Source organism: Chiloscyllium plagiosum, chromosome 31 (assembly GCF_004010195.1).
Source record: "Chiloscyllium plagiosum isolate BGI_BamShark_2017 chromosome 31, ASM401019v2, whole genome shotgun sequence".
NCBI classification, from domain to species: Eukaryota; Metazoa; Chordata; class Chondrichthyes; order Orectolobiformes; family Hemiscylliidae; genus Chiloscyllium; species Chiloscyllium plagiosum.
In genome coordinates this window covers 16,279,718-16,304,527 of record NC_057740.1, presented here as the reverse complement: position 1 = coordinate 16,304,527, position 24,810 = coordinate 16,279,718, and the positions used below count along the sequence as shown (strand labels likewise).

At 39.1% G+C, this 24,810-nt stretch overlaps 1 protein-coding gene across 1 annotated transcript in view; it reads right to left on the bottom strand.

Moving 5' to 3' along the window:
* Positions 1 to 4,728: 4,728 nt before the first annotated feature.
* Positions 4,729 to 24,810, bottom strand: part of march2 (membrane-associated ring finger (C3HC4) 2) — a 57,153-nt gene continuing 37,071 nt past the window's right edge. Inside the window, exons 3-5 of the mRNA XM_043721035.1 lie at positions 21,792 to 21,987; positions 15,639 to 15,848; positions 4,729 to 11,641 (exon numbers count right to left, since the gene is read on the bottom strand). Coding sequence (XP_043576970.1) covers positions 11,489 to 11,641; positions 15,639 to 15,848; positions 21,792 to 21,987 — 559 coding nt within the window. The 3' untranslated portion in view covers positions 4,729 to 11,488. The remainder of the gene's footprint in view (positions 11,642 to 15,638; positions 15,849 to 21,791; positions 21,988 to 24,810) is intronic.

Below are 24,810 nucleotides of genomic sequence, written 5' to 3'. Positions count from 1 at the left end.
TCATTTGCCTTGACTATTTTCTGCACCTGCTTGTGATATTTTAAACAGCTATGCACTGAACTCCAAATCCTGTTGGACATCCACTTATCTAATTCTGTGCCTTCTTAAAAATACCCTATTCAATCCTTTTTCAGTCCAAAATGGATAACCTCACAATTGCTGATATTAATGAGTCTGCAACAGCTTTGCCCTTTCACCTAATTGGTCAATATCTGTTTGTAAGTTTATGCAGTCAAAGTTAAAACGTGTGGTGCTGAAAAAGCACAGCAGGTCAGACAGCATCCAAGGAGCAGGACAGCATAAGCCCTTCATTAGGAATGTCATCAGGAAGACCTGCTGTGCTTTTCCAGCACCACCCTTTTCGAATCTGACTCTCCAGCATCTGCGGTCCTCACTTTCTCCTACGCAGTCATCAACACCGTCGACAATGCTGCCCAATTTAGTGACAAGAGCAAATTTGGATATTTGACTTTTTATGCCATTATCCAAGTTGTTTATGAATATTTTGAATAGTTGAGGCCCCAACGCAGATCCACGTAGGACACCGCTAGTCACATCCTGCCAATTTTAGTATTTAATCTGTTTCCTGCCACTTAACCAATTTCCTATCCACGTTAGTATGAAAAAGATAGAGTTGAGGCAGATTAGCCACAATCATCCTGAAAGCAGCACACGTTTAAAGGGTTAAATGATTTTTTTCCTTTTGTTTTGGAATTGGAGTGAGAAGAGACCATCGATCCTCTGGTATGAATGATTTGTGACTGTAATAACACAGTTGCATAGCATGTTGTGAGATTCTGAAAAGACTTATTTCAATGAGCTGCAAAAACTTACAGGCCTTTATACATGGAACTGAGGGAGCATGGACACAGGTTTAAGAAGCAACAATACTTAGAAGAGGAGAGAAATCAAGAATGTGGTGGTAGTTTGCAAGGACAGAGGGATCAAATGTATATTTTTAAAGAGAGGGACAATGAAACTGGATTTGAACGGAGGACAACAGTTCCAGAGGAGAGGAAACACTTAATATTAGCTCATAAGATAAGAAAGAAATTGGACAGTAATTGCTTACCTAGTATGGTGACAAAATGTCTAAAAATGAACCTTCCAACTCAGTAGCAAACCTACATCCAGAGTAAGTGGTTTAGCTGAAGGAGGGAGCAGGACGTAGGCCTCAAACGAGTTCAGCTTGGTAAGGGCGAAAGGGAAGATAGGAGGGATACTGGAGAAAGATGCAAGTTCAGATCCAGGACAAGGGTTCTCTATTTGTTAAAGCAAGTTTTTTCCAAGTGCACTAGGAAGAAGGGAAACAGCAGAAATTACTGAATGGATAGTCTTAATCTTTGTGATAAGGAAGGTCCATGAGGCCCTACCTTTTTCTAATGAAGAGGGCAAAAGGGCATGTGGGTGAAGAAGGATACAAGGAATTAATCAAAGATGGGCTTATCTATAATTGGGTGGCCAAACATATGATGAAATAAGTTAATATGGAGGGAGAATATTCTCAATTGAGTTAGAGATTGACAGTAAAGTCACTTGCTACAGAAGTAGAGGGAACAACTAAATGAAGATATTGTGGTAAATTCTTCTGATCGGTCTTCTGAGTGTAGAACCTATACCTAACTACCTACAGCCAGAAGTGCAAATTCAGTGATCCATTTTGGTCCTGATGTTTGTACCATCACAGGCCAGTTAACAAACCAATTGGATTAATTCCACATTATATCATGAAATGGCTGAGCATGCAAGATGAGGCAAAGGCTGGCAATAGGGTAGACAATGTCCAGCTACAGTGGAGGCTTGTGCTTTAGAACTAGCTACATTTCTAAACAAGCTATTTTACTCATCCTATATCTGACAACTTCCTGGCCAAGTGGAAAATTCTCAGATATATTCTCTCCACTCCACCCAACTACCACCTTTCTACTTACAATTCAGAAAGTGATGGAATATGTTGTTGACAGTGCTGCCATGGTTCACTTTCTCACCAATAACCCACTCACTAAGCTCAATTTGGGTTTGCCAAAGTAGTTGGCTCCAGGCCCCAATTCAACTTTAGCTCAAATATGGACAAGAAGTTAACTTCTGGACTGAATTGATAGTAACTGTGACCCTAGTGAATTTAAATGAATTAGAATTGGGAAAAACTCACTAGCTAAGTCATACCTAAATCTATAAAATTAATATTAGCGAGTTTTGAGAAGATTTGTAGCTGAGGTTGAGGTTCTGGATGTAGGTTTGCTCGCTGAGCTGGAAGGTTCATTTTCAGACATTTCATCACCATACTGGGTAACATCTTCAGTGAGCCTCCGGACAAAGTCAAAGCTCTGAATGAAACTTTGTCCGGAGGCTCACTGAAGATGTTACCCAGTATGGTGACAAAACGTCTGAAAATGAACCTTCCAGCTCAGTGAGCAAACCTACATCCACCAAATTAATATGGTTGAGGAAGACCAATCAGCTCAGACCCAAACTATAGCTACTTAATTTGCTCAGAGCCCAACTAGCTCCAGCTGTCTTCAGCTACCTTAACGTCCTTCTCTCCATTTCAAAAGGTCAAGAGTAGGTTGTTCTATTCAACTTCTCAGATAATCCTCAGCAATAAACAAACTCATTGTCTTCAACAACTGTCTGATTAATTCACTTGAAGTTCAATGGCATGATCTTTGTTGAATTCCTTCGTATAAATGTGCTAGAATCATAACTGACCAGAAACTTAATTTGGTTATATAAACATTCTGACTATGAGAGCTGGAAACACTGCAGTGAGAATCTTACCTCCTAATCCCCAAATCCTGCCTATTGAAAACCACAAACTGGAAACGTAATGGAATATTTTCCACTTGCCTGGGTAAGTAAATTCGCAAAATTCAAGAAGCTTGACATTATCCAGGGCAAAACAGCCTACATGATCTTCATCCCTTGCATCACCTTAAACATTCACTTGCCCCACCAATAGAGTAGTATCATCTACAAGATGCAATAACTCATCAAAGCTTGTCTGGCAACAGTTCTCAAACCCTCAACTTCAACTGATATGAACACAGTGATATATATTCATGTGTGCTTCCTTTTTAAATTTCTCTCCAAGTCACAGATGATCCTAGTGTGGACACATATAATTATTCCATCGCCAAAACTTCATCTAAATAAAACTCTCTAGCCACCAGCATTACCGGACTTCATTTCACACAGACTGAAGTGCGAAAAGGCAGCAGCTCAGCACCACCCTCTCAAGGAAAACTAGTTACAAGGAATAAATACTGGTCTTGCCTGTGACACTCGTGTCCCAACAAACAGATTTGTGAAAAAAATTCTTTTTGTACCATGCTACAGGTTGATTTGCAAAAGAAAAATAAATGAAAGCAAGTTATAAATTCTTAAGACAATAATTATATTCAGCAGAGTTTCTCTTCCTTTAAACCAAACCTGCAGGCATTGACACGAAATATAGAATATAGATCACTTCAAGAAATACAGACACGTATCACTTCAAATTGCGACTGTAGGCAGCTGTGGTGACTAAGGGCCTTATACAAGTCAGTGGAGAAGTGAATCCAGATCCCTGAAAGCTGCCACCCAGGTTGCTCGGATTGTTAAGGCAGCGTATGGTGTGTTGTTTTCATTGGTAGAGGGATTGAGGTTTGGAGCCACGAGGTCATGTTGCAGCTGTACAAAACTCTGGTGAGGCCACACTTGGATACTGTGTACAGTTCTGGTTGCCACATTATAATGTGGAAGCATTGGAAAGGGTGCAGAGATTTACCAGGATGTTGCCTGGTATGGAGGGAAGGTCTTATGAGGAAAGGTGGAGGGACTTGAGACTGTTTTTGTTAGAAAGAAGAAGGTTAATTAGAGGCATACAAGACAATCAGACGATTAGATAGGGTGATCAGTGAGAGCCTTCTTCCTCAGATGGTGATGGCTAGCACGAGGGGACATAGCTTTAAATTGAGGGGTGATAGAGATAGGACATATGTCAGAGGTTAGTTCTTTACTCCGAGTAGTAGGGGCATGGAATGCCCTGCCTGCAACAGTATTGGACCCGCCAAAATTAAGGGTATTTAAATAGTCTTTGGATAAACATATGGATGACAATGGAATAGTGTAGGTTAGATGGGCTTCAGATTGGTTCCACAGGTCAGCACAACATCGAGGGCTGAAGGGCCTGTACTGCGCTGTAATGTTCTATATGGTTCAATAGTTATAACCCCCATAGGTGCTATGTTAGCAATACAAGAGATGATTTAGTGGATGTGCCCCCAGTTCCAACAAACATCGAACTGGTCTTGGCGGATGGTACCACCAACTATTCTACCAAAATGGGAAAATTTTGCATATGTGCCAAGGAAGGCAGAGCCAATTATACAGTCAGGGCTAAAACCGCTCCTGCCCTCACCAAACACCACCTACGTGTGCAATTTCCAGTTGTTGTCAAGGAACAAATCAGGAGCAGGAGTGTTGGCCAACTCACCTCATTGAGGTACCCTTTGCTTCAACTGTTTTTCTGTTGGGATCAAACCTAATTCTGCCTTGTCTATCGGACCCAGTTTTAATAACTGATGCAGATGTAAAAATTAAACTTTGATACACCGTTTCATAAAACAGAAATATTCACAAAAATGGTAAAGTGGTACAGATTAACTTAATTTATTTAATCAAGGTAAAACTTAAGTAAAATTTATTCTTCTATAGCATTTAATGTGTAAAATAATTACAGCATAAAAGTGACTTTGGATATAGTTTATTCAAGATATGAAATTGAATTATGAATACATGTATCATATTTACAAAAATGGAATGAAGACAATTACCCAAAGGCATTATAATAATGGTAATAGCCAGGATATAATGATTGTAAATATGTACACAATTTATAGCAACTACAAACCAGATAGTTAAAACATTATACATTCCAAGAGTAATGACATTAACAATATATGTAACAGTTTACTACTGCTGGGACAGAACCACAAGAACTTACTACACACCTTGAGGTGTCCAAGCCCTCACTTTATTTCCATGCAAAATCCTTTCAGAGAAGAGCTCAATTCAATTGTTGCAAAAACACACTTGAAACCAAACATCTATCATGAAGTAAATGGAAAAAAATACTATTAAATAACCAACTGCATAAGTAAGAGGCTTCTTAAAGGATGTTTTTTAGATTTTTCCAAGAGACCTTCAAAGAGTCAGAAACAAATATCAAACATTTTTAAAATCCTCTACTGAAATTTTCTCAACAAGGACAAAGCTTCAGCTTTAATTGATACTTAAATATAAAAGTGAGCGGCATTCTGTTCAAGTTATTTTAGAGTGCTATCTTCAAACACTACAGGTTTAGGGAGGATTTACAGAAATCATATCCTCCTATTGCCACAGTATCTTTCCTTATACAATGGAACTTAAAAAAAAAACTCCACCTAAATCATGAATTTCAGAACAGTTTTTACCATAATAGAAGGTGATGAGCACCATTTTGATATCTGACCACACAAAGGACAGAAGAATTTCAGAATTTCAGAAGATGAAAATTTTCCATGATCAATACTCAGGCTGAGAACTGAGTAGTACACATATAAATCAGTGCATTATTTTGATTGGGTTAATAGTACCTAACGTACAAAAAACATTGCGGATGACAGATTCTCGATATGGACTAACTGTTTGTGCAAAAATAAAGAAGGCGCGTAAAGGATATTAAAGTACCGAAAAATTATCCTCTTAATTTTTCTTCCCTTCGCAATTATATCAATTAGGATGAAAGTTCCTCTACTGCCTTAATTAATTTGCCATTCTATATTTAGCAGAAGAGGCAAAAAAAAGACTACATTGTATCAATGACCAGCTAGACCCTGTTCTTGCTCAATATTGTCCAATAGGAATAGCACTAAGGAGTAAAAAAAAATCCACTGATAACTCGCTCTTTGATTCATAGAACACTGACTGCCATTACTGTCATGCCAGCAAAAAATAAAGGGATTAAACCGGAAATTTCTGTTCAATATGGTCCAGTAACCTTGCTTTTTTTAAAAAAAGAAATTAATCACAGTTTTATATTATACAAAGAGTAACATCCAAAGATAAATCACTAACCAGAAATAACAGCATTAATTTGAAACAAATAACCGCTTCAGCTATTTTAGGATTAAATACACAGGTCTATTTTCTTGGAAAGGGGTGAGTCCTGAAGCTGGGACCATAAGCGGGTCCTGAGCCTGAACAGATGGGCAGTGATATCATAGTGGCAGTTTCCCTTGAAGAGGCCTCTTAATGAGCTGCTACCTAATCTGCGCTTAATTAAGGTAGTGGCCAGGTAATCCACATTGCCAGTCTAAGTCAGACAGTTGGCAATGTAGAAGTTTCCACAGTGCCACAGAGAGGTGGCCACTTCTGAGACAGCAAGGAAGGCAATTCAGTCCTACCAGCCTGCTCAATCATCCAATAAGATCATAGCTGATTTGATTGAGGCATAAACTTCATATTTCAATCTACTCTGGATGACTAACCACTCCCTTTTTATCTCAATTTTACAAGTTCAATGATTATGCCTCCATTATTCAAGGGAAGAGTGCCCCAAAGATTCATGTCCCTCAGAAGAAAAGTCATCCCAATTTCTATTTTAAATGGAAGATCCCTTTTTAAACTGAGTTTTCTTGTCTCTCCAACAAAGGGAAAATCTTCCTGCTTTCTGATATCCTTTCAGCATATACCCTGTCAAATTCCATCAGTACTTTGTGTGTTTCCATAAGATTACCTTTCATTCTTCAAAACTCCAACAGTTCAAGGCCCAAATCTGCCTAACCTTACCTCACTGTCCAATTAGTTAGACGGCAGTACAGAATAGCTATTGAACTTTTATAATAAAAATTAACAATTATGTCAAAGTCAGCAACTGTGTCATTTTCTTTGGATCCAATTAGTCTAAGACAATCAATGGATTGAAATCATGGTTGTGCACAGTCCAATAATGTTGCATCTCTATTGGTCCAGCGAGTAAGACTTTTGGGGACAAAAATTCATTTAAAAAATACTGACATAAATACCTGTGCATCAATTCAGGTCTTAAGTTTTTTAAGATATTCAAAATAAAGAAATAAAAGTCATTAGCTAAAGATATAGAACAATGGTTTTAAAATTATGGTCGGTTTCTTTCTCAAAATGACTGATAATTAAAACTATCACAGCATGTCTAAATCTAGCAGCTCAACTTTTTGCAATAATTAGGATTAGATCTCAACTGCATTCCTGCACTTTTCAACATGATTTGTTTAACACTGCTGACAGTCATTGGATAAATCAACACCAAACCAGTTCCTTACTCTTTGATATTACGTTTTTGAAGTGTTTCATATCGGGTCAGTTCCTTGAAGTGTTTATTATCTACAAAATGGGAAATAAAAATCCCTCCCAATCAATCCCTAATAAACTGCCTCTTGCTGAAGTAAAAGTTGTGTTCACTCATCCTATATCTCATTCAAACAGCCATGTTTTAACGTGGTGAGCATTGTCAGAAACTATTAAAAGATTACTTAATACAATGAGTCTACCCTCATTCTTTTTACATGTCAAATATCTGCATTGGGGTATATTGGCAGTGGTTAGGAATGTGACTGTGAACTGAATTCCCCCCCCTTCTGTTTCAGGATTGATAAATTCTCAGTGTAACAACACTCTTGCTATGTTCCCAACATCAGTGAATCAGAAACCATTTATCATTATCTTAAATTTCGTTCAAATCATTTCTTAGGTTTCCAGTAACCTCACTTTCAACCAGGCATAAAATTCAGGCCTGCTAATCCACCTTTACATTTCATTTAATTTTAGGCAAAACATTATTTTAATCAATTCTAGTAATCAAATGAAAATTAACCAACTCGTGTTGCAAATGTATTTTACAAAATGATTTTGGCAGGAACTAAATGCAATTTTGAAAGTTGCATGTCACATGAAATGTGAAGACCACAATTTCAACAAAATATTTCAAGCAAATTCAACACTAACCTGCTCAAAGAAATGGGCATGTGTCAAGAATTAAAGACATCCAATCAGGATGTACCATGTTACTTAAAAAAAAAATCATAAGTTTTGCATTTGTAGCATGTATAGGTGTCATTTTAAACAGATTAAGAAACCTATCAAAGCAAGAAAAAAATTATCAATCAAAACTTATCCAACTGGTATGTTGGAGTTACTTGGGGAAGTAAAAAGGAGTTCAATTAAGAAAATTAAGGCTCGAGGTGGCAGGTTGCAAAGTCAGCAACCACATGAAGAAAACAGAGGAAATGTAAACAAACTCACATACTTCATACAGTACAGTTTTGTATCTGAAACCCACAGGCAGGAACTCATCTCTTATAGGTACTAACAATAATGATGTGTCTGTCACCTAATTTAGTAAGATTTTCTGAGCAGTCCGACATTGGAATATAAGACAAAGCAGTTTTTCAGAAATGGAACTTTCAAAAGCCATTAACAGATTACATTACTGGGATTTCTGAACCTGGCCAAAAGAAAGGTTGCTGTACAGACACAGACAAAACAATTGAACCTCAGTTTAAAGAGGTGAGGATCACAACAGTTCACACAAAGTCAAAGAACATTAAATACTCTGCTTTACTAAAATTGAAAAAAAAAGCCATAATTTCAATCAAGTGCCAGAAAATTACATCAAAAGGGACTTAGTTCAACAAAAACAAAATTTTCCAAAATTCCCTTAATTAAAAAAAAAATCAGTTTGGCTCAGTTGGTTGCACTCCGCACCAGATCAGATGTTCATGGGTTGAAGCACACCCCCTCCTTCCCCAGTCAAGATTTGAGTACATAAATTCCGCCTGATACAGAAGCTGGAGTGCTGGCTAAACAGTACATAGTCAGGTGCTGTTATTTGGATGAGACATTTAATCAGGGCCCTGTTTAAATGAGCAAAAATCATCTCTCAGAATTATTTGAAGAGCAGCAGCAGTTCCACTAGTCTCTTAGTTAACATACATCCTTCAACCACAACCAAACTTTTTTGAGCATTCATTCATTGCATTGCTTATACTGGCACCTTATTGAACAAAAATTGTCTGCTAATTTACTTTCAAGTTTAATAAATGGCTGCATTACAAAAGTAATCCATTGACTGTGAAGTGCTTTCAAATGTCCTGAAAATTTTACAAAAGCATGATATTTATTTCCTCTTAGCTAGCAAGCTAGCTAAAACATTGATGTTATGTTTATTAAGCCAATTTTCTTTTGCATCAAATTGATGTGCTTGGAAGCATATAGTTATCGATATGTAGAATTTCTAATTAAAAGTTCAAACTGCAGAACAAGGCTGTTTACAATCTGCTCATACAAATACTCCATGTAAATTTACATATGATGAAGGCATACTCGTTAGTAATTTACCGTTTGCCAAATAGGATTTTGTTTTTGTTTTACTGAAATTCTGTCATTACTTCAACAATTCAGAAATGTAGGCAGTCTAACAAAAACAAAATGCATTTCTAACGTTCTCTGCACTTTGTTTTAGCTTGAAAGCTTTTCTTTTTATCTCAGTTTTGCTCTTTCTTGTGCAAGTGGTGATAGAATCATGAATGCAAATAGTGTTTAGTTTTCTTTGACAATAAATTACAGAGGATGCAATGTGGCAGCTTTTCATTTTTTGTGCAGATAATAAGAAAATGGAGCTTCATGCACTGGAACACATGGCGACTATGTTTACGTGTCAGACTGAATCTCAGTTTAAGAAATATTGAACAATAGAAGTGTAATCATAAATTAATGGATTGCTATAAAATAATTATCCTCAAAGGAAGAAAAAAGGTGATGACGAATGAGAGTTTTCACCTGTATAATCACAATCAGTGCTCATTGCTCTATCACCATCAATTTCAATTTAAAAATCAATGATCAGAAGGAGAAATACTGAAGTTAACAAATTTTTTTTAAAAGTTACAGTCTCCCTAAACTTACATTTAAACTTTACATCACATTGGAATTGCACAAAGCCCTTAAATTGTGCACCAAGAATTCTGCAATTAAAAACTAAACAAACATTCTGAAAACTATAAAAAAGGTGGTAAACACATTGAACGAGTTTTAATAATATAAGCCCTCTTTAAACATTTTCACAAACTGTACAGTATTATTTTGATATTTCACTTATCAAATGTTTATGGATGGCTTGGAAGAAAGGCAGGAAACAGAAATCTACTCTACCAGACTAGAAAGCAAAAAGTCCTTCCATCTACTGCAGTCAGCTAACCTTCAAAAGGGAAAGATAAATTTTGGAAGCGAACACCTCTTCCAAACCCATCATATTTGGAAAACAAATAAAGTTTTGTATAACAGGTTTTAATTCAAGCCAAATTTTGTCAAATTAGCTGCAATGAAAAATAATAAGTGCTTTGAACAACATTTGCCCAGGCGTTTTTTACTTCTCATACAGGTTTTGAAGATTTATGACTTCTATGGTTCCACTTATTCATTTTGATTACTTTTGTTTTCTCTAGCTTTTTCCGAATACATTTTCACTGTTTTAAATTTTACAAATTATATCTCAAAGTTGTCATTTAGTGACATTTCCAAGCTCTCTGACTATGCACTGTGGTCACAAGTACAGGAAACTGATTGTAGTGTTGCTAACTATATTGCAAAAATGTGATTTTTAAAAACATGCAGAGTATTTGACAATAAGAGTGTAATTTGTTGAAGTCAGGAGATAATTGCCACTAAAAAAATGTCACAACACCAATATTAGAATGTGATTATATGCCACTTTTGAGACATTAAGTTGTTATACATCAGTGATGCACAAGACCAGTGCTAGATAATGTACACTGGTCAGTGGAGTATTTCCTATCTCATCTTCTAAAGAAATTTAAAAAAGGATACTACTCAGACCTGTAGGTTCACATTTAACTTGCTGAATTCCAATTATGCTTGCATGTCTGCTTTGCCACTTCGCTATTTAAAAATAATATTCAGCAAAAATAAAATTCGGAGGGTCTCCCAGGTCTTCACATAATTAGTGCTGACCAATCCAATAGCTGAATACTGTGCAATGCCAAGGGTTTACTTTGTGTTCACAGCTGGTTGCTGCCTCTTATAACAAAGAAGGTTCAGATCACACACACATCTCATTCTTTTGTTCTTTGCCCTGTTATTTTGTGCAGGATAGCACAAATGATTGTCAAAATTTCAAACTCCATGTTACTATTCCATAAGCTTTAACCTTACAATGGGAGAATAACCACCATCTAATCGTATAATGGAAATATGATGTTTTAATCCCACTGTTCATTAGAATTGCATTTAAATGCTGGCTGCATATTTAGTGGCTCCTGAGAGTGTTGCAAATGAAGTTTCTTTCTTGCATGTATTCCAATAAACAAGTTGCTGTTGTTTTGCTGATGCTGGCTGGAGTTACTTTACACATTTTGGGGACAAATGTGAATTTTGAGAGTTTTCATTTCTCTATCGATATTTACCAATAAATTCACACAATTGTTTCACTGGAATCTTTTCTTATGAGCTTTGATGAGAGGAGAGAATGCTGAGTAGCACTGTTATGGTCTGCAGCCATCAATCGGACCTTTTGGTTGGTCCTTCGCCATTCAGAGTAGAGCTGGCAGTGATAACGGAAGGAAACCTTTGGGCAAAAATCAGCATGTGTTATTTTTACAAGTACTGAACATATCTCTTCAATTTTCATTCTTCCCACTTACTGACTTTCCCCAAGAATCTGAGGATATTCTGGAGTTGACTTTGTGTCAGCTTGGGAAACATATCGGTAGGCTGAGATCATTGATAAATACAGCTGTGTCCTCAAGAACAGCAAGCATAAGCAGGAATTTGAGTTTATTTCTTTCTCCCTTTCTTTGCACAGGGACACAGAGGCCAGTTACAGTATCATCAAGACAGATTTGTTGATAATTAGAGAATTTAAACTTGAACAAGGTTCGAACCTTATACTTTAGGCTCAGGAAAATGTCACTATGTGCTAATAAAGTCACAACACAGGGAATTTGTCCTGTAATAATTCTATAGCTTTAATTTCACTTTGCACCATCGAAATGTGTTATTAAGTGGGAAAACATTCATGACAGACATTTGTCTCAAAACAGGTCATTCTCAGGTTTTGAGATAAAGTTTTAAAACTACGAGGACATGCATCATGTGTCCAAAAACTTTGCAACAATAATTTTACATTTACATTACAGAAGGTGGGCAACAACTCCTGAAAATGTAGTGGAAGGTCAGTGTCTCAATTCACGACTCCACACATAGCTTCAGAGTGGCAATTCTACACACAGCTTATGTTGCAAACTACACTGGTGTTGGGAAGCAGCTAACTGGAGCTGCCCAATGTTCTACAAGATAATTAGTAAACACCAGTCATTTTGCACCATTTTCACAGTATCCATGTGCCAGTTCTGAAATGATATTGATTGTTATGTATTATAGTTGAATATGTCATGTTAGAACAGTGCTTCTTTAAGAGGGGAGCCATTGGTGAGTGCTTGGGATTGTTCCGATTTGTTTCAGGTTTTGAGAGTGCATAACTTTGGGAAAAAAAGCATTCCTCTTGTATTGCAGCAAATGACAAGTTCATATATTCTTTAATTCTGACAGGAGCATAGTAACTGCCCAGTATAGAATATCGATAAAATGGATAAAGCAATTAAAGCAATTAAATCAATAACCTTAAAATAAAGGATGAGGAAAACAAAATTACGTGCATATTATAAGTCCCATCATTGCAGTAAGATTTGGAGACAGAATATTGTCACTTACAGCATTGTATCATTTAGGTTGTTGGAATAAATTTGGAATAAATTTTATATTAAAATACTGCCACTTAAAATTAAATGGCTAAAACAAACAACCAACCAACCAATGATTTGGAGAGGGTGCAGAAGAGGTTTACCAGAATGCTGTCTGGATTACAGAATATGAGCTGTAAGGAGAGGCTAGAAAACTTGGGCTGTTCTCTCTGGGGTGGCAAAGGATGAGGGGAGACTTGATAGAAATCTATAAAATTAGGAGATGCATAGACAGGGTTGACAGAATCTTTTTCTCCAGAGTTCAAATGTCTAATACTAGAGGGTGTGCATTTAAGGTGAGAGGGGAAAAGCTTGAAGGAGATTTGAGGGGCAAGTGTTTTTTTTACACAGAGTGTGTTAGGAGTCTGGAACACATTGCTATGAGTGGTGTTGGATAGAGACATGATAGGGGTGTTTAAAGGACTTTCAGATAAGCTCAAAGATTGGAGGGATGTGGACCAAGGGCAGGCAGAAGGGATTCGTTTAATTTGACATCATGTTAGGCACAACATCGCGGGCTGAAGTGCCCGTTCCTGTGCTGGACTGTTCTAAGTTCTAATACTGGATAAGCAGCAACTTCCTGCAACTAGATACTAGGCAGACCAAAGTCACTGTCTTTAGTCCCTAACACAAACCCAAACAACAATTCCATCTGCCTAGGAATCGCCCAGGCTCAACCAGCATGTTTACAACATTGGTGTCATACTTAACCCTAGCATGCGTTTCTGATTATATATCTATACTAATAGATCATCTGTTTTAACTTGTGCTCCTGCCTTACCTCATGTGTCCTTCAAACCATAATCCATGCTTTATTCCAATATATCTCTGGCCAGTCTCCTACTTTCTACTCTCAGTAAACTTGAGGTCATCCAAAACTCTGCGATCAATGTGCTAAGTTATGACAAAACTCATTCACCCATCAGCTCTGTGCTTGGTGACCAACTAGGCTCCCAATTAAGCAATGTCTCAATTTTAAAACGCTCATCACATTGTCAAATCCCTCAAGGCTTTGCCTCTCCTCACCTGTGTAACCTCTTCCAGCCCAACTTCCCTCTGATGTGTCAGCTTTCTTCCAATTCTGGCATTTTGGGCAACACCGATGTTAAATGTTCTACCAAAGTACTATTGGTGGCCATACCTTCAACAGCCAAGGCCCCAAGTTCTGAATTCCCACCCTAAATTTCTCTTTTGTCAGAAAGAACCTGGAAACTCTCTGCTTGAATAAGATTTTGGTCATTGGTCCAAACATTTGCTTAAGCTATCTTATGCCCACAAAGTTTATCTGACCGGAAATCTAGATCCATTACATCTCTGCCACTCATAGCAGATATGAAGAGCTCCACCAACTATGTAACAATGCATTTTGAAGCAAACGGCTTAATTAGGCAACACTGCTATTATTATTTAGAACTCTGAGGAAAACTTGCCCATAATCCAACCTGCAGCAACTCCAAAAGAACAAATTTCCACAAAACTATATGGACGAAAATAAACTTAACCTTTTTTTAAATTTATTATGAGATGACAGCATTGCTGGCTAGGCCAGCATTTATCGCCCATCACAAATTGCCTCGAGGGCAGTTATGAGTCAACCACATTGCTGTGGTTCTGAAGTCACATACATACCAGACAAGAGGAGGACGGCAGTTTCCTTCCCTAAGGGACCTCTTCCATTATGTTTGAAGGTATGGGGCCAGATGGTCTTTTTGTTTAAATAAGTAAACATATTGAAAATAGAGCTGACTCATTTCTTTAAATTTTTGGTCAAACTTGGACCAATGCTACCTGGTTGTCTCTGATGCCTGCCCTTCATTGAGTGATTGATTTATTCATTGAAAAAAATACTGAGGCCATAATGAGTTTATATTTGAGTGTATAACTCTGTTTATCTATTATATCAGCCAGAGTAAAATGTTCATGGCGTACATATCAATTTAAAAGATTGATATGTATTTAAAAGTCTTTATAAAACATAAAATCAAATTTGTGGAAACTACAGAAACTTTATGGACTGAAACATGGTTTTGCAATTTTTTGCTTACTTAATGAAGGAAAACTCAATTCTCGAAGTATTACAAAGACTTATTTCTGATATAACCCATCAATATTTAAGATATTAGTTAATTAAAAAGGCAAAATCTATGAATTGGATTGGAATTTATCCAAATGAATATAGTTAATCCCACCTTCATAATGAGTGATAAGAAGAGGAAAGCATTGTTTCAGAGTGAAATTATTTTAGGTGTAAAGTTTAGTAATTCAGGCTTATTAAACTAATAAATCTACAATTGGAATTTTGGTGACTTGATTACTATTGTTTACCATCAATACACAAAGTGACATTAATACACAGTTATCATTGAGAGATGAGAAAGGAAGAACCTGCTAGAACGTTTAATCTGTTTAAATAAACAAAATTACAATGGAATGACTCAGTGATGCTTAATCTCATATTTTTCTTAATGTCTTAATGGGCAGCACGGTGGCTGCTGCCTCACAGCGCCAGGAACCTGGGTTTGATTCCAGCCTTGAGCGACTGCCTGTGTGGAGTTTGCACAGTCTCCTCATGCCTGCGTGGGTTTCCGCCGGGTGCTCCGGTTTCCTCCCACAATCCAAAAGGTGTGCAGGTTAGGTGAATTAGCCACGCTAAATTGTCCATAGTGTTCAGGGATGTGTAGGTTAGGTGCATTAGTCAGAGGTAAATGTCGAGTAATGGGGAGGGGAATGGGTCTGAGTGGGTTACTCTTTGGAGGGTCAGTGTGGACTTGTTGGGCCAAATGTCCTGTTTCCATACTGTAGGGATTCTATGATTCTACTCACCAGTGTCCACAGGACATAGATGGTGAAAAGTGCAACAGTGAGTGCAATGAGTCCAACTGCCTCCAGGCGGCTGTTGAATTGTAGATGATCCTGTGCTCCTCGCAAACAAAGCCAGCCAGAGATTGCTGCTAATGGCGTGATGAAAAGAAAGCAAATCATGTCACAAAATAACGTCCTCTTCTCATTCCTGGGACCTGGATCTCTGAGCCACTGAAAGACAGGACAGTTGCATTATCTATCTAAATACAAGTACTTCAAAAGAAAGATACAGCAGAATTAACTTGTTGTGTCTTGATGAATACCATCAGGAAATGGTCACATTTGTAATGCCAGGAAAGTAGAGACAAATTCTAGTGTGCAATGCAACAAAACTATATACTTGTTCTTTATAAACTAATCTGTGATTTTTCTTTACAGGTAGTGTGTTGTGGAAACCTTCCCCAAACTGCACTACAAGGTTGGATGATCGTAGTCCGATTGCTACTATAGTCTCTTTTAAACTTGGCACCAATTCCAATGGACTAAATCCATTCAAAGCCCAATAACTTAGACTTGCTTTTCGAGAAGGATAATAATTCAAACATGACAGCATGCCACCCAGTACGAGAGACAACAAATTGAGTGTTTTTCTTTTCTCTCAACTAAATTGAAGGTGCAAATATAAATTTGAAGTGCTGCTATAGTTTTTTTTTAAAAATCTACCAATCATGTCAAGTAGTATCATAGACTACTTCAGGGCACAAAACACTCCCCTACTGTCCATCCATTTCTTAGATCTCAGATGTCCGATTTTTAAAATTTAAAGTGAAACATATCACTACACCTTCTCCATATAATTGCTCCTGAAATTACATGGTCTTCAACTAGAAATGTCACAGTTCATAGTTTCATAGTAATAGAAACAGGAGTAGGCCATTTGGCCTGAACAGAATACTCTGCCATTCATTAAAATCCTGGCTGATCTATCCATCATTTCAGCTCCGCCTACCTATATTATCCCCATAATCCTTAATTCCCCTACTATGGAAAAACCATTCAACTGTGTCTTGAATATATTTCATGAAGCTGTCTCTACTGCTTCCTTGGGCAGAGAATTCCATAGATTCACTATTCTCTGGGAAAAGCAGTTCCTTCTCATCTCTGCCCAAAAACCACTCCCCCTAATGTTGAGGCCATGTCCCTAAGTCCTAGTCTCACCCACCAGCAGGAACAACTTGCCTGCCTCGATCTTACCAATCCATTTCATAATTTTGTATTTTTCTGTGAGATTCCCTCTCATTCTTCTAAATTCTAGTGAGTACAGTCACAGGCAGCTCAACCTCTCCTCATAGGGTAAACCCCTCATCTCCAGAATCAACCTGGTGAACCTCATTTTCCAAAGCCAGTTTATCCTTCCTCAAGTAAGGAGACCAGAACTGTGCACAATACTCCAGGTGTGGCCTCGCCAACACATTGTACAATTGCAACAGAACCTCCTGCTCTTAAATTCAATCCCTCTAGCAATGAAAGATAATATTCCATTTGCCTTCCTGATTTACTGTTGTACCTGCAAATCAACTCTTAGCGATTCACTAAGCATTCCCATCTCCCTCTGCACAATAGCATGCTTCAAATCTTTCACCATTTAAATAATACTCTGACCTACTATTTTTACTTCCAAAGTGGATAACCTCACATTTACCAACATCGTACCCCATCTGCCAGACTCTTGCCCGCCCCACTCACAACCTATCTAAATCTCTCTGCAGACCCTCCACATCCTCTGTACAGTTTGTCTTTCCACTCAATTCAGTTTCATCAGCAAACATGGATACGTTACACTCGGTCTCCTCTTCCAAATGGTTTATATATATCACGAACAATCGAGAGAGACCCCTGTGGCATCCCGTTCACCACTGATCTCCAACCATATCGGCACCTTATCGAACGCCTTCTGGAAATCCAAGTATACAATATCTACCTGTCCCCCTCCATCCACCGCACTTACTACATCCTCAAAGAACTCCAGTAAGTTTGTCAAACACAACCTTCCCTTCCTTAATCCATGCTGAGTCTGCCTGATAGAACCCTTTCCATCCAGATGTCTCACTATTTCTTCATTAATGACAGCCTCCAGCATTTTCCCAACTGCAGATGTTAAGCTAACTGGCCTATAGTTACCTGCCTTTTGCCTACACCCTTTTTTAAACAGCAGTGTGACATTCGCTGTCTTCCAGTCTGCTGGGACCTGCTTGGAGTCCAGTGAATTTTGGTAAATTACCACTAACGCATCTACTATAACTTCCACCATTTCTTTCAGCACTCTGGGATGCATTCCATCAGGACCAGGGGACTTACCTACCCTCAGACCATCAGGTTGCTCAACACTGTCCCTTTAGTGATAACAACTGAATTGAGGTCCTCACCTCCCATTGCATCCTTAACATCATGCTTTGGCATGTTAGACACATCTTCCACTGTGAAGACTGACACAAAATAGTTATTCAAGACCTTGGCCGTTTCAGCCTTACCCAGTACTAATTCCCCTTTCTCATCCTGCGAAGGAACTATGTCCATTTTAGCCACCCTTTTTTGTTTTATGTATTTATAAAAACTTTTCCTATCTGTTTTTATATTCTGTGCTAGCTTGTATTCAATTTCTTTATTGCTTGCTTTGTGGTTCTTTGTGCTTTTTAAAGTTTTCCCAATCTTCATGTTTCTCATACTCTTGGCTACTTTGTAAGCCTGAACTTTTAATTGATGCCTTCCTATATATCCTTGGTTATCCAAGGCTGGCTCTTCCTACCCTTGCTATCCTCGTTTTTGACCAGAATATACTTTCCTTGAACACTGAAAAATCTCTTTGAAAGTCCTCCACTGTTCCACCATATAACTTGTGCTTCTGGTCGAATGTAGCCAACTCCTTCCTCATCTCATTATAGTCTCCCTTGTTTAAGCATAGCATCCTGGTTTTAGCTAATACTATTTCATCCTCCATTTGTATCCAATATTAAGATCATACCACGATAACACTTCATAAGAAGATCCTTAACTACGAGATCATTAATTTATCTGTGGCATTACACAGGACCAGATCGAAGATTGCACGCTTCGTTGTAGGTTCAGTAACATGCTGTTTAAGAAAGTTATTATGGATGAGTTCAATGAACCCCTCTTAAAGACTGCTTCTACCGACTTGATTCAGCCAATCAATGCGCATGTCCCCCACAACTACTGTCGTTCCATTCTTACATGCATCAGATATTTCTTGATTGATCACTTTGCCACTGTACCATGACTACTGGGTGGCCGATAGACTACTCCCACCAATGACTTCTTCCCCTTACTATTCTTGATCTCCATGCAAATGGATTCAACATTTTGCTCCTTAGATCCTACATAGTGTCTCCTTAATCTCATCCTTAATTAAGAGCATGACCCCACCTCCCTTACCTTCCTGCCTATCCTTCCTAATTACCTTGGATATTTAATTCCTAGTCATCACCACCCTGCAATCATGTTTCTGTAATGGCAATGAAATCATACCCCTTTGTACTGATTTGCACAACAAGTTTGTTTCAAATACTATGGATATTCAGATAAAGTGCCCTTATACTCATTGTCCCTTTAGAATCTAGCAATCTCCCTGTCTTTTGCATATAGAGTCAGAGTCATACGGGTCCCTGGCGCTGTGAGGCAGCAGTGCTAACCACTGTGCCACCGTGCCGCCCTCAATTATTCTGTTGCCCAATTTTACTTTGCTCTTTCCTAACTTTTGCTCTGGTCTCTGCACTACATCCTTTTGCCTTTCTGCCTGGACTCCCATCCTCTTGTCATTTTAGCCTACCCTTCCTCAGTCTCTCTGCTTGTTGTATCTACCTTTACACCTGCAACTTCTGACCTGATGATCTGGTCCCCACATCCCTGCCAACTTAGTTTAAAGTTTTCCCAAAAGCTTTACAAATCTGTCCACAAGGATGTTGTTCCCCGCCCCATCGAGTTCAGGTGTAACCCATCCCTTTTATACCGGTCATACCTTCCCCAAAAAAGAACCGAATGATCCACAAATCTGAAACCCTGCCCCCTGCACCAACTATGCATTTGTCTGCAATACCTTCCTCTTCTTGCCCTCACTCGGAGCACAGAGATCACTACCCTTGAGGTCCTTCTTTTTAACTTCCTTCCTAACTCCCTAAATTCACTTTTCATAACCTCATCCCTTTTCCTAGCTATGTCATTAGTACTGATGTGTACCATGACTTTTGGCTGCTCACGCTCCCTTTCAAGAATGCCGTAGACTCGATCTGAGACATCCCTGACCCTGGCACCCCGGAGGCAACATACCGTCCAGGAATCTCGTTCTCATTCACAGAATCTCCTGTCTGTTCCCCTAACTAATGAATCCCCTGTCACCAGCACTCTCCTCTTGTCTCCCCTTCCCTTCTGAGCCACAAGGCCAGACGTAGTGCTAGAGGCCTGGCTGCTGTGGCTTTCCCCTGGTAGGTCGTTTCTCCCCAGCAGTACCCAAAACGCTACACTTGTAATAGAGGGGAATGGCCACAGTGGATCCCCGCATTGACTGCCTATTCCCTTTCCCTCTTCTGACAGTAACCCAGCAAACTTCATCTTGTAACCTAGGTGTGATTACTTTCCAGTAACTCCTCTCTATCAACTCCTCAGCCTCCAAATGATCTGGTGTTCATCCAGCTCAAGCTCCCTAATGTGGTCTGTGAGGAGCTGAAGCTGGATGCACTTCTTGCAGGTAAAGTCACCAGGGACACTGATAGTGACCCTGACTTCCCACATCCTGCAAGAGCTGTAGCCTCTATCCCCACTGCTCTAAAATAGAGGTGGAAAAAAAAATCTTACCTGAGCCTCACTGTAGTCCCCTCTCACCAAAATCTTCCAACACAAAGCCATGACACTTTTCCTGACACAACATTACCCCTCAGCATGACTGCTCTCGAGATGAAAATCTTTCCTGTCCTCTTCAAAATGCCCTTTTTTGTTTGGTTAGAGGATTTGGGGTGGCTGAGCGGGGACACTAAATATAGTGGGTTTTAGGCTTAACCACTCCCTGATACCAGTCCATCTGCGATGTTCAGACCAAGCATGATGACTGCAGTGCCATCTCCCAGAATGCCTCTCAGTGACATCATTTCCAAGGTATTCATTATCTCAGTGATTTCAAATTTTTTGGCTCCCAGTTACCAGAGTCTTTCTTTGTTAACAAGTTTTAATTTCCTTCTCCTTTACAGCATCCTTCCCTTTCCGAAGACATTTTCACAGCCTGTATTTCCTTCTTCATTCCTCTCGCAGTCCTCTGCCCTCACCCTTTGCAGGTTCCAGCTCCTACACGACTCATCCTGCAGCCTCTTCTCATCCCAGCCCTCTGGTAGCCTCTTCCTGTTGCCACCAAACATCTTGCAGTGCCTTCCTGCTTCTCAACCATTTTGCAGCTTCTTCCTCTTCCCCCAAGCCATCTTGCAAGTGCTTCCTGCTTCCTCCAACCATTTTGCAGCCTTTGCCTGCTGCCCTCTCCTCTTGCCTGACACCCGAATAAACCTTGCAGTTGTCTCCACTCCTCTGGCAGACACACCTCCGCTGTCCCATTGCACCTGGCAAATGGCTCTCCACTGCGCAAAAGACCCCCACCCCTCAAATCATGATAAAAGTTAATGCTAACTCCCCAATAACTCCCTCCCTTTACCATTTTTCCAACTGTTTGATGTAATTTCAATCACAGGCTGTTTCTCCCCCATGTTTATTGCTGGAACCTATCAGCAGTAAACATGTGAGACAACCAGCCTATGCATGCAGATACAGCCAATTTTGTTCATGCTACCTATTGGGGCCACTTAACTCTGATTGGTTGCCTCCAATTGAAAATTGCCTTGCATTTTGGTGACTTTCAAAGGCAAATTTGCTCACTTTCCTCATGCATTTGGAGTCAAGCTGTACTTTGCTCTTTTTCTTCCTTCTCTACTCCACCAAGTTTAATTACATCGTCATTATAAAATCCTGCATTTACACATCTGGTCAAGTAGTGGAAAAAGTATTACGTAAAATATTGCTCAGCTGAAACTGGAGAACTTTTGTTTTATTTAGCCTTTACAGTTTGAACAAATTAATAAAATATTGCTATTTATGTTACAATAATTTTACTAACCCTACCTCTCTCAAAGGTCTAGGCCTTCGCTCCACTACAAACTCAGTGTGACAAAGTTCGCAGTAGCTGGTGTTGGAAGATGAAAGCCATCGCTCCAGGCAAGTTTTGTGAACTGTCCCAAGTGTTCCAGTGCAATCACAAGGTGAAAGCAAGCCTTCCATGTTGCTGCCCTCATGACATATTCGGCAAATTGGCCCATCACTGGAAATGAAACGTGTATACATAATTTACCATACAAAATGCATTAAGTAAAGTACCCTACTGCATGTTATAAGCTGATAATGCATGAACCAACAAAGGAACCAAAAAAATTGATTAGGTATTCCACAGCACTGAGACAGATTGACCAATATCATAAGCAGAATGTACAATACAAGTGGAAATACCACTGAGCTGTAACCTAATCTTGGCATTTGATGAGCTTTATTAACTGTCTGAAATTCACACTCATATTCATTTTCAACCATTAAATATGGCTTTTGATTCCCTTTTGCACTATGACATGATACTTATGCCAAGGAAAATCAAAACTTTTATAATAATCTCTCAGATATATAGGGCTCTTTATAATGTTTACCTGAAATTACACAGAATTAAAATACATTTTATATTTTATTAATTATTAAGGAATTCAGATTTATTCATCTGGTGAATCTGGAAGACAACGGAAAGTTGAATTACTGCTCTACAGTATTCAGAAGGGGGGAAAGAAAATCAAAGTCTGCCTGTCTAGTGCTTGGTACTTCTCACTATCCAGTTACCCAGAAAACACTGAGCAAGAATCTGATGCAAGTAGCTAATACTCACAGAGGTCCCCCCAACAACCCACCTTCCCGTCTTGGCACCTTTCCCTGCCACCGCAGGACTTGCAAAACCTGCGCCCATACCTCCTCCCTCACCTCCATCCAAGGCCCCAAAGGAGCCTTCCACATCCAAAGTTTCACCTGCACATCCACCAATGTCATTTATTGTATCCATTGCTCCCGATGCGGTCTCCTCCACATTGGGGAGACTGGACGCTCCTTGCAGAGCACTTCAGGGAATATCTCCGGGACACCCGCACCAATCAACCACAGGGCCCCCTGGCCCAACATTTCTACTCCCCCTCCCACTCTGCCGAGGACATGCAGGTCCTGGGCCTCCTCCACCACCGCTCCCACACCACCTGACGCCTGGAGAAAAAACGCCTCATCTTCTGCCTCAGAACACTTCAACCCCAGGGCATCAATATGGACTTCACCAGTTTCCCCATTTTCCCTTCCCCACCTTACCCCAGTTCCAACCTTCCAGCTCTGACCTGCTGTGCTTTTCCAGCACCATTCTAATCTAAACCCATTCTGTATCATCTCAACTTACCAGAAATATCTCCAGAGTTTTAATTCTGTAATAAGTTTAGCTTTGATTTTTCATTTCTCTCAAATTTTAATTAAGTTTATTTATGAATTTAAATTGTTTTTGCGACTCACATGGTTGTACTCTCATCTAATCAAAGAATTAAGGATACAGAAAACCATTCCTTGAGATAGGGAAACTGCTATGTCACATCCTATTTAAGAAAGGAGAGAGAGCGCAGCTAGGGAATTAAAGAATACTTACCTAAACATCTGTTGTAGGAAAACTACTAAGCTTATAATTAAGGATAGGATGACTGAATACCCAGAGAACAAAAAAAAATCAGCTGATCAGACCAAGCCAGCATGGATGTGTAAACATCAAGTCACATTTGACAAATATTAATTTTTTTTTGAAGCGGTGATGAAAGTAAAGTAGCAGATGTTAAAGTAGTGGATGTTATTCACATGGACATACATAATTGATAAGTCACTCATAAAAGACCGTTTGCTAAAGCTGAAGCTTATAGACTTGAAATCATATTACTAAATTGATCAGCAAATAGGTGGACAGGAAGGGACAGAGAGGGGAAATAATGCACAGGATTGCAAGATGTTACCATGCAGTGTCCTGCAAAAATGGAAGTTAAGGCCTCACTTTCACTGTATTCCTATATTAACAAATATATAAAGCTACATATCTAAATCTGCTGTGACAAAAGGTAAGCGGCATCATAAATAGTGTATACATTAAAGTATAATAATATGGACGTTAACACGTTCAATGAATGGGTAAAACTGTTACAAAGGAATTTCAAAGGAGGCAAATGTGCAGTCATCTATTTGACATCTTCAAAAGATAAACAGATTACTTTACAAATGGTGAAAAGCAAGGAGTAGCTAAGATCCAAGATGTTAAAAGAGAAGGTGTAAAATAGGCAACAGCATGCAAAAGCCTAATCCCCAGTACACGAGACAGCCAGTAAGACAGCACAGGATCACACGAGAGCACAATGACTGAAAAGTCTAAGACCACGATTGAACAGTCAAAAAATTAGAGCTACGCTTTTCAGGAATGAAATTAGAAATCCCTTCTTTACACAAAGTGTGAAAGCTGAGAACTCTTTTCCACAAAAGGCAATTTATGCCAAATCAATCTTTAATTTTGAATCTGACACTAGATTTTAGTTAAGCAAAGCAATTAAAAATATTATGCCCAGTTTTGTCTCCTTAAGAAAAGATGTAATTGCATTAGAAACAGTTCAGAGAAGGACCACTTCATTGCCTGGATTAAGGGATTAGGTAAAAACCAATCAATGACTGCAGATGCTGGAAACCAAAGTTTAGATTAGAGTGGTGCTGGAAAAGCACAGCAGTTCAGGCAGCATCCGAGGAGCAGTAAAATCGACGTTTCGGGCAAAAGCCCTTCATCAGGAATACCAGAGTGCCTGAAGGGTGGAAAGATAAATGAGGAGGGTGAGGGTGGGGAGAAAGTAGCATAGAGTACAATAGGTGAGTGGGGGAGGGGATGAAGGAGAGTGGAGTCGATAGGTGGAAAGGAAGGTAGGCAGGTAAGACGTCATGGGGACAGAGCTGAGCTGGAAGTCTGGAGCTGGGCTGAGGTGGGGGGAAGGGGAAATGAGGAAAGTGGTGAAGTCCACATTGATGCCCTGGGGTTGAAGTGTTCCGAGGC